General features: G+C 44.6%; 1 protein-coding gene across 1 annotated transcript; it reads left to right on the top strand.

The window, feature by feature from the left end:
• The first annotated feature begins 9,434 nt into the window (after positions 1-9,434).
• LOC141601400 (uncharacterized) lies at positions 9,435-9,920 on the top strand. The gene is made up of 2 exons (XM_074421677.1): positions 9,435-9,512; positions 9,687-9,920. Exons 1-2 carry the CDS (start codon positions 9,435-9,437, stop codon positions 9,918-9,920), a joined length of 312 nt encoding a protein of 103 aa, XP_074277778.1.
• Positions 9,921-10,682: the final 762 nt, after the last annotated feature.

Consider the following 10,682-nt stretch of genomic DNA (forward strand, 5'->3'; position numbering starts at 1 on the left):
CTTCGCGTTATGACACTAGTTCATTAGACTTAAATTAAAATCGATGCACATGCTTATTATTTATTCTTCTTTTCGCAGTGTAGAACACGTTTATTTACTGTTACAACAAAATGTCTGGAAATAACGCAATCCAAATGCCTAGTGCCACACTAGGACGCGAGTCCTGGCTGAAAATATTCATGGACCAAATGAATCAGTTCACAGGTCTGAAAAACGACGGGTCCAACTTTGCGGACTGGGAGGCAGCACTACGGAATGCTGCCATTGCTGACGGTAAGCTCAGGTACTTAACTGAGCCAATACCGGTAAATCCAGGCACCAATGCAGGAGTTAACGAGTCACTCGCTTATAGTGACTTCGTTATGGAAGCGGGTGCGATAAAGAACGTACTCATCTTTGCAATGGAAACCAATTTGCAGAGACGCTTCATTGCCAAAGGTGCGAACAAGATTTTCACCACGCTCACTAACGAGTTCTCAAAAGCACCGAGAATCGTTACATATGAGCATACCTGTCGCTTCTTTGATGCAAAACTCCAGAAGGGCCAACCGGTTAGCCCACACATATTTCACATGATTGAGAATGTCGAGAAGCTGGAGGCTCTTGATTGCAAAATCAGTGAGAGCATTGTCATTGACCGAATGCTTCATTCTCTTCATGATGGTTTTGCCCTTTTCAGGGCGAAGTACTACATGAATGACTTGAAAAAGAGTCCTCATGAGCTAAACTCCCTTCTCGTACAGACCGAGAAGGATATGAAATTGAGTGGGAGCATGAAGCAGGATGTTCTCACGATTTCCAACAAGGGTAAAGGTAAGGGCAAGGCTCATGGCGACCTAGATGTAGGTAAGCCAAAGTTTAAAAAGCCAGGAAATGGTAAGAGTGGGCCCGGTGAGACTAGTGGCTCACAGGGCAAGGCAAAGATCAAGGGCGGTGACATTGAGTGCCACCATTGTTACAAGACTGGACATTGGAGGAGGAACTGTCCCGTCTACCGTGAGGACATCAAAGCAGGCCGCGTCGTTCCTGTTGGTATGTCATCTTATATTCATATGATTGAGATTAACCATGCAAGTTTCGGAACTTGGGTACTTGATACTGGTTGTGGTTCTCATCTGTGTAATCATTTGCAGGGCCTAAAGAACATCATACCTCTTGAAAAAGGTGATGTGGACCTGCGAGTCGGGAATGGAGCACGAGTTGTTGCTATCTCGAAGGGAACATATGTAATCCAACTCCCTAGTGGTTTTGAGTTATTTTTAAATAACTGTTACTATGTACCCAGTTTGTCTAAGAACATTATTTATGTTTCCGTAGTTGCCAAAGACGGTTTTGCATTTTCAATAAAGGATAATAGCTGTATTTTCTCTTTCAATGAAATGATTTATGGGAAAGCAGTTTCCATGAATGGAATTTACATCTTATATCAAACCACGGAAGTATTACACATGAATAATAAGAAATTAATGGTTGGTGACAAAGATCAAACCTATATATGGCATTGTCGAATGGGACACATAAATGAGAAACCCATAAAGAAACTCGTCGATAATGGGACTATTCCCGCATTCGATTTTTCTACATATGGCACGTGTGAATCATGTCTCATTGGTAAAATGACTCGAATTTCCTTCAAAGGTTTTGGAATACGCGCTAGTGACCTATTAGGACTCATACATACTGATGTTTGTGGACCTATGTCAATTACCGCTAGAGATGGATATAGATATTTTATCACTTTCACGGACGATTTGAGTAGATACGGATATGTCTACTTAATGAAGCATAAAAGTGAGTCCTTTGAGAAATTCAAGGAATACGAGAAGAGGGTTGAGAACCAACTGGGTAGAAAGGTTAAAGCACTCCGTTCAGATCGGGGTGGCGAATATCTTTCAAATGAGTTTGATCAACACCTTAAAGACAGTGGAATCGTTCTACAGTTAACTCCACCTGGAACACCTCAATTAAATGGTGTATCACTTGATATGGTTCGATCCATGATGAGTCACACGGTAGTGCCTGATTCATTATGGGGTTTTGCTCTTTTGTCAGCTGCTCTTATACTTAACCGAAGTCCGACTAAAGCTGTAGACAAGACTCCATATGAAATGTGGAAGGGAACGGTCCCTAACTTGTCCTTTATTCGGGTTTGGGGCTGCGAGGCTTATATCAAGTGGAGACAAGAGGATAAGCTCAGCCCACGATCGGTCAAGACATACTTTATAGGTTATCCAAAAGGAAGATTTGGTCATTACTTCTATTCGCCTACCGAACATCGAGTTTTTGTTGCGGCTAGTGCAACGTTCTTAGAGAAAGCATTTCACGAGAACAAGACGAGTAATAGAACCTTCGAGTTGTCGGAGATTCCAGGACCAACAACCGAGGAACAGAGGGAGGAAGTTGTTCCTCCAACTGATGATACGGTTAATATTCCTGAGGAACCTAGGAGGTCGGGTAGAGTCTCTCATCCTCCGGACAGATACATTGGTATGGTCGAGGAGAATGACGTTTTACTCCAAGAGAGTAATGAACCTGCTACCTATATAGGTGTTGTGGCTTGTTCCGACTCAAAGCTATGGCTCGAAGCCATGCAATCCGAGATGGACTCCATGTATGAGAATGACGTATGGGATCTAGTTGATTTACCTAATAAGGTAAAACCTCTACAGTGCAAATGGCTTTACAAAATAAAGCATTCTGTAGACGCGCAACCAGATACCTATAAGGCACGACTAGTGGCAAAAGGTTTCACTCAAGTGCACGAATTGCATTATGATGAGATTTTTGCACCTGTAGTCATGCTACGTTCCATTAGGATAATCTTAGCGATTGCCGCTTTTCATGATTATGAAATTTGGCAAATGGATGTGAAAACCGCCTTCTTAAACGGTTATTTGGAGGAAGAGTTGTACATGGGGCAACCCAAAGGTTTCATAGATCCTGAACATCCTAAGAAAGTATGTGAAGAGTCTATTGATCCAAAATACTCAAGAGAGGGGGGGGGGGTGAATTGAGGATTTAAAACTTTTTAAAGTTTTTTCGAATGTGCGTATGTAATTGATTATTTAAAGTTTATTGGTTAAACTTTAACTAATCAACTAACGATAGTAAGCAAAATAAACGAAACAAACGAAAGAAGAAGAGACACACGGATTTTTGAAGTGGTTCAGTTTCACATGTCGAAACCTACGTCCACTATTCTCGATTAATAAATTTAGTACCTTTCTACGGATTACAAATTTACTAACCCAACTCGTACAACTAAATCTAGCTGTAACTCAATGAGTACCGTTAAATACTCGAGTGACTAACTTACGCTAATAAGAAAGCACTAATGATTCTAACAAAGGTTCACGTTAATGAACAAGTTAAGAAATCAATCTAAGCACTATTATCTTATAACGATAAATGAAGAACAAGTATGCGAGTTTTATGACACACGATGTAATACTCCGTATTTTATATCGCTAATTGAGTCGAGTTAATTGTTTAGTCGTATTGATATCGTAAGATCGAGTTATTCGTAAACTTGTTGAGACGGGTTTAACTGAACGAAGTCACATTAGCTAGTCCTTTTACCAACCTCGCTGACCCATGACACTTACCCATTTACCCAGGCACGTTTACCCATGACCCATTTACCATCTAACCTAATTTTAACCTAATTTTACCCTAACACTACAAAACTCTACTCCCTCACCCGCCTCCCTCATTTCAGCGGCACCAATCTCAACCTTCACGCAAATCGAGAGAGAGAGAGAGAGTGAGTGTGGGTGTTGACGGCGCAGCAAGGAAGAGCATAGGGTGGTTGTCGACGCTGTGAGGCGGCCTTGGTGGTGGTTTACGTGGCGGTTTAGGTAAGCAGTCACCTTTTCTTTTCTTTTTTTTTAGTTTGTCGGGTTGTGGTTGTGGTCACCGTGTGTCGCAGGGAGGTGATAAGGGTGGTTGGTGTCGGAGAAATGGTATTGGGTGGTTTGAGTCGCCCCTATTGGTGGCGGTTAGGTGGGTTTTAGGCGGTGGAAATGGCGGCAGGAGGCATTGTCGACAGAGATAATCAAACGGGTTTAAACAGGGGTTTTCAGGCGGGTTTAGGTGATTAGAATTGGGGTGGCGCCACCGTGGACTCGAGGGAGGTCGAAACGGCGGCGCCATGGCGTCTGTGTGCTTGGTTTGACGGTGAGCAGAGTGGTGGTGGTAGCATAGGAGGATGTTGACGACGGTGGTGGCTATAGGGTTGCAAAGGGAGGCTGTTGGTGGCGGCAACCCCTGCTAGGCGGTGTGTCAGGGCTGTTGGCAGCCCTGGTTCGACTCGCCGGCGGCAGTCGACCAGGTTGGGGTCGGTTGTTGGTGGTTGGGTCGAACTGGGGAACAGGCCTGGTGGTTGTCGTGGTGGTTCAGGCGGCGCGTGAGGGGTTTGGGCGAGTGTGACGTCACGGGTTGTGGGAGTCGGGTTGTGGGGATTGTTCTATGTTTGTTTCGGTTTTCTTAATCGTATAATTCGTTAATCTTTTATTTATCGTATTAGTTATTTAATTTAATTTCCGAGTCGTTTAAATAATTAGAGACGGGTTTTGAGTCGGGTTGATTAAAATGGAAAACTGCTATATCGGGGAAGTTTCCATTTAAGGAAACTTTACATGTTAGAGAGTTTCTATTTTTAGTAACCGTCTATTTTGGGAACGGGAATAGTTAAGTAATCATTTATTATTTATTTATCTTTCCTTTGTTATCTACTGCCTCGGGATCCGAGATGGTAACACCCTTCTTTATCTGAGGAGTCCTAGTCCAGGCCCTCAAATAAATGGGGGTGTTACAAAGTGGTATCAGAGAGAACGATCCTCAGGCCTAAACCAATGAATCCAATGAATATAGGAAGAGTCTAAATAAAATGAACCCCGGGATAGAACTGTTAGGAGCACACTAAAGGTAAGGGATGAGTTAGGGGCCCCCTCACACCGAACCATTGGCCCTCTCAGTTTGACCCGGGAACCCTGAGTGTAAATGAGAGAAAGGGTAGAAAAGTCGCATAATGTTGAGTATGAATTCATATATCGTTGCCTAAGTGTTAACTGATTGATATATTAATTGTTGCATAAAAGAGTTTATGGGAGGTTGTGGCATAATACCTTGCATGTTTTAAAGTTGATTCATACTTATATCTCTATAAAGTTTATGTTAGAAGACTATGTCTAGTGATATGCGCTTATATGATCCCTAAACCATGCTAGGTAGACAAGTAGGGTAAGAAGTGATAGAATTGGCTAGAGTTGCCAAGGTGATTTTGTGTTGCAGCTAATTCCTAAAATTCTCTTGTAGTCATGCCTCCAAGAAGGAACACGGCTGTAAACATCACTCAGGCAGAGCTAGATCAGCTACTGGCTGAGAATGAGGCCCTAAAGGCCAAAAGAATTGACCCTGCTAAGATGAGTACAATAGTGGCGAGGCATAACCCTACCATTTTCACTGGCGAGGGGGAACCTCACTTGCTGGGAGATTGGTGTCGGGAGTTCACCAACCTATTCGAGCTGATAGCTTATCCTGAAGAGCTGCAAGTAGACCAGGCTGCCCACTACCTCAGGGCCACAGCTGGGGAATGGTGGACTAGGAACAAGACGGAGATCCGACATATTGCTATGGATATTGAGGATGGATAAGTGTCTTGGTTGGAATTTCAAGTGATACTGACGGACCAATTCATGCCAGAGTTCAGGAAAGCTAAGCTAAGGGAGGAGTTCGATACGTTTAAGATGACAGAGGACATGACGGTGGACACATACCATAGGAAGTTCCGACTGTTGGCTTCATATATCGATGAATTTGCTAAGAACGAGACCATGCTGGCTATGAGGTTTGAGAGGGGACTGACGGTGGATATCAAGAAGAGGCTCACGGGAACTCCACCTACCACCGTTCAGGACATCTATCTGAGGGTTGGTGCTGCTGAGAGGCTCTCCGAGCAGATCAAGGAGGATAAGAAAGTAAAAGTTGTTAAGATGAAGCCGGAGACTGTCAGTGATAATACTGGGGCCAAGAAGCTGAATTCAGGCAAGTTCGGTGGATACTCCACCAGTAGTGCTCCTGGGGGAATGAGGAATCAAAGCGGAGGCAGTTACAGAGGTGCTAGTATTGGAGGTAATGCGTCCAGGGTCACTTGTTTTGGCTGTGGGAAGTTGGGGCACAAGAGATGGGAGTGCCGAAGTTCTGGAGGAAACCAATCTGGGGGTTTCCGGACACCTACATCTGGGTTCAGTGGATCTCGGATAGCAGGATCAGGGTACAACAACTACCGTACTCCTAACACTGGCTATGGAGGAGGTGCCCGATCTGGGGCAAGTAACAGTTATCAAGGAAGCTACAACAACTATCGAACCGTAGCAAGAAAAAAAAACCAGCCCGCCCGGGGTGGTAACTTCGAGAGGAACCAGAACGAGGGGAACAAGCAACCCAATACCGCTTCCTCGAGTCAGTCTGGAGCTAAGTCCAGTAGCAAGCTCTTTGCCATGGGAAAGGAAGAAGCAAAGGAGGATGCCTATGTCGTGACTGGTACATTTCTTGTCAACTCTAAACCCACATTCGTGTTATTCGATTCTGGTGCCACACATTCATTCATATCTAGGGAGCATGTTAGAGCCTTGAACCTTACTGCTTATGATAGAGTCGTTGATTCTGTTATAGTACCCTCGGGAGAGTCTGTGTCTTGTGATAGAATCTATACTAGTGTACCTATCCAGATTGGGGAGGTTGTCTTTCACTGTGACCTTATGGAATTTCCATTGGGTGGTTTCGAGGTGATTCTAGGGATGGATTGGTTAGGAAAGTACAAAGCTTTCATTGACTGTTACCAAAAGAAAATATCACTGAGAGGACCTAAAGGAGTCAGAGTAACCTACAAGGGATACATGGTAAAACCCAAAGTCAAATTTATTTCAGTAAACACCCTCAAATCGAGTCTGAGGAAGGGAGACCAGTTGATCTTGTGTCGGGATAGAGAGTCTGAGACCCCTAGGATTTCTGACATACCTGTGGTGAGAGACTTTGAGGGGGTATTTCCGGAAGAGATTCCTGGGCTACCACCTAAGCGCGACGTTGACTTTTCTATTGATCTAAAGCCGGGAGCTGGACCTATTTCTAAACCACCATACCGTATGGGACCGAAAGAGATGGAAGAATTGAAGAAGGAATTGGATGAATTGGCTGAGAAGGGTTATATTCGACCCAGTGTTTCACCTTGTGGAGCACCTGTCCTATTTGTCAAGAAAAAGGACGGAAGTTTGAGGCTGTGTGTGGATTACCGAGAGTTGAATAATGTGACTATCAAGAACCGTTATCCCTTGCCAAGGATCGATGATTTGTTTGACCAATTGAGTGGGGCTGGAGTGTTCTCGAAGATTGATCTGAGGTCGGGTTATCATCAACTGAGGATACAGAACAAGGATATTCCTAAGACTGCATTCAGAACTAGATATGGACACTATGAATTCGTGGTCATGCCCTTCGGATTGACCAATGCGCCAGCTATGTTTATGGACCTAATGAATCGGGTGTTCAGTCCTTACCTGGACAAGTTCGTGGTTGTATTCATCGATGATATATTGGTTTACTCCAAGAATGAGGAAGAGCACGAGGAGCATCTGAGGATAGTGTTGAGAACTTTGGCAGAGAATCAGTTGTATGCCAAATTGAGTAAGTGCGAGTTCTGGTTGAAGAAAGTTGCCTTTCTGGGGCATGTGATTTCCAAAGAGGGGGTGTCAGTGGACCCTAGCAAGATCGAGGCGGTGACCAGATGGCAGAGTCCAAAGAATGTGGGCGAAATTCGAAGCTTCTTGGGACTAGCTGGATATTACAGGAGGTTTGTCAAAGACTTTTCGAAGATAGAAAAACCATTGACATCCTTAATGAGGAAGGAGAACAGGTTTGTTTGGGATGAGAGTTGTGACTTGTGAGAAGGCTTTCTTGACCCTTAAAGAGCGCCTAACCACAGCTCCTATCCTTGCTTTGCCAGATGGGAATGATAACTTCGAAGTGTATACTGATGCTTCCAAGAAAGGGTTGGGGTGTGTGTTGATGCAGAACGGGAAGGTAATCGCGTACGCTTCTCGACAGTTGAAGACCTATGAGGAGAATTACCCTACCCATGATCTAGAGTTGGGGGCCGTGGTGTTTGCTCTTAAGTTGTGGCGACATTATCTCTATGGAGCGACTTTTAAGGTATTTTCTGATCACAAGTGTCTGAAGTATATCTATACTCAGAAGGAGCTGAACATGAGACAGAGGAGATGGATCGAGTTGATTGGCGACTATGACATGGACTTACTCTATTATGAAGGGAAAGCGAATGTCGTAGCCGATGCTTTGAGTCGGAAGTCTATCCATGCCCTGATCAGTGCGGATCCAGGGTGAGGATGCTTGGTGAGCTAAGGAAGATGGGGATTTACATGATCCGACCAGGTGAGACCATTGGAGATATGACAGTTGAGCCGGAGTTGTACGAGGAGATTCGAGAGCTACAGAAAGAGGATGCTAGAATTCAGAAATGGCGCAATGAGGTAGAGCAGGCAGGTGCAGAACCTTACTCTAAATTCAGTATTCATTCAGATGGGAGCTTGAGGTTTGGTCAGAGGTGGTGTGTGCCAGCTAATGAGGAACTGAAGAAGAAAATTCTTATTGAGGCACATGCTACTCCTTATTCTGTACATCCTGGAGGGGATAAGTTATACAAGGACCTCAAGAAGACGTTTTGGTGGCCTAATATGAAGAAGGAAGTTGCTGAGTTTGTGTCTCGATGTTTGACATGCCAAAGGGTGAAGGGTGAACACAAGAGACCGCAGGGGAAAGTTCAGCCGTTAGATGTGCCAGAGTGGAAGTGGGAGAGTATTTCCATGGACTTCATTGTCGGGTTGCCTCGGACTCAAAGAGGTAACAACATGATTTGGGTGATCGTCGACAGGTTGACCAAGTCAGCTCACTTTATTCCCATGAAAGATACTTGGAGTAAGGCTGAGTTGGTTAAGGCTTATGTTCAGTACGTGGTAAAGTTGCATGGTGTGCCTAAGGATATCGTCTCCGACAGAGATTCCAGGTTTCTATCCAAGTTCTGGCAGGAATTGCAGTCATTGATAGGTACTCAACTGAAGATGAGCACCGCTTTTCATCCTGCTACTGACGGACAGACATAGAGGACTATTCAGACCCTCGAGGATATGTTGAGAGCTTGTGTTCTAGAGTTTGGCGGATCTTGGGAGGACAGACTGGGGTTGATCGAGTTTTCTTACAACAACAGTTATCACGCTAGCATTAGGATGGCACCATTTGAGGCTCTTTATGGTAGGAAATGCAGGAGTCCTGTGTGTTGGGATGATCGGTCTGACGCTGTTGTTTTGGGGCCAGAGATGATTCAGGAGATGGTTGAACAGGTTAAGATTATTAGGCAAAAGATGAGAGCTTCCCAGGACAGACAGAAGAGCTATGCTGACACTAGGAGAAGTGACATTTCTTTCGAGGTGGGAGAGAAGGTACTACTCAAGGTGTCACCGATGAGGGGAGTTATGAGGTTCGGGAAGCGAGGAATGCTGAGTCAGAAATTCATCGGACCTTATGAGATTTTGGACAGAGTTGGAGAGGTGGCATACCGTTTAGCTTTGCCACCAGCGTTAGCCAGAGTTCACAATGTCTTTCATGTTTCCCAGTTGCGGAGGTTCTTGAGCGATCCATCACATGTGTTGAGTCCTGAGGTGATCGAGGTGGATGAGCAGTTGTCCTATCTGGAGACACCCAAGGAGATTTTGGACAGGAAAGTGAGGAAAACCAGGAATGGAGAGACAACTTTGGTGAAAGTCTTGTGGACTAACCACAATGTTGAGGAAGCTACATGGGAGACTGAGGCTTCCATGAGGGAAAGCTATCCACACCTGTTTGCATGAGGTAAGTTCCGGGACGTAACTTTCTTTTTAGGAGGGTAGAATGTAACATTTTGTTTTTTGACCTAAATCCATGAGTTATCTACATTAGAAAATCTGTTTTGGTACCCACATCGATGCGTGGGGGTTTGCTAGATGAGCGAACTTCGGGACGAAGTTCATTTTAAGGGAGGAACACTGTAATACTCCGTATTTTATATCGCTAATTGAGTTGAGTTAATTGTTTAGTCGTATTGATATCGTAAGATCGAGTTATTCGTAAACTTGTTGAGACAGGTTTAACTGAACGAAATCACGTTAGCTAATCCTTTTACCAACCACGCTGACCCATGACACTTACCCATTTACCCAGGCACGTTTACCCATGACCCATTTACCATCTAACCTAATTTTACCCTAACACTACAAAACTCTACTCCCTCACCCGCCTCCCTCATTTCAGCGGCACCAATCTCAACCTTCACGCAAATCGAGAGAGAGAGAGAGAGAGAGAGAGTGAGTGTGGGTATTGACGGCGCAGTAAGGAAGAGCATAGGGTGGTTGTCGACGCTTTGAGGCGGCCTTGGTGGTGGTTTACGTGGCGGTTTAGGTAAGCAGTCACCTTTTCTTTTCTTTTTTTTTAGTTTCTCGGGTTGTGGTTGTGGTCACCGTGTGTTGCAGGGAGGTGATAAGGGTGGTTGGTGTCGGGGAAATGGTATTGGGTGGTTTGAGTCGCCCCTATTGGTGGCGGTTAGGTGGGTTTTAGGCGGTGGAAATGGCGGCAGG

Source organism: Silene latifolia, chromosome 9 (assembly GCF_048544455.1).
Source record: "Silene latifolia isolate original U9 population chromosome 9, ASM4854445v1, whole genome shotgun sequence".
NCBI classification, from domain to species: domain Eukaryota; kingdom Viridiplantae; phylum Streptophyta; class Magnoliopsida; order Caryophyllales; family Caryophyllaceae; genus Silene; species Silene latifolia.

Bases quoted from the DNA above. Each gene is read 5' to 3' on its own strand.
- LOC141601400 (XM_074421677.1), top strand. From the start codon at position 9,435: ATGAGAGCTTCCCAGGACAGACAGAAGAGCTATGCTGACACTAGGAGA. The intron at 9,513-9,686 runs GTACTACTCAAG...CATGTTTCCCAG, and splicing joins CTTTCGAGGTGGGAGAGAAG to TTGCGGAGGTTCTTGAGCGA.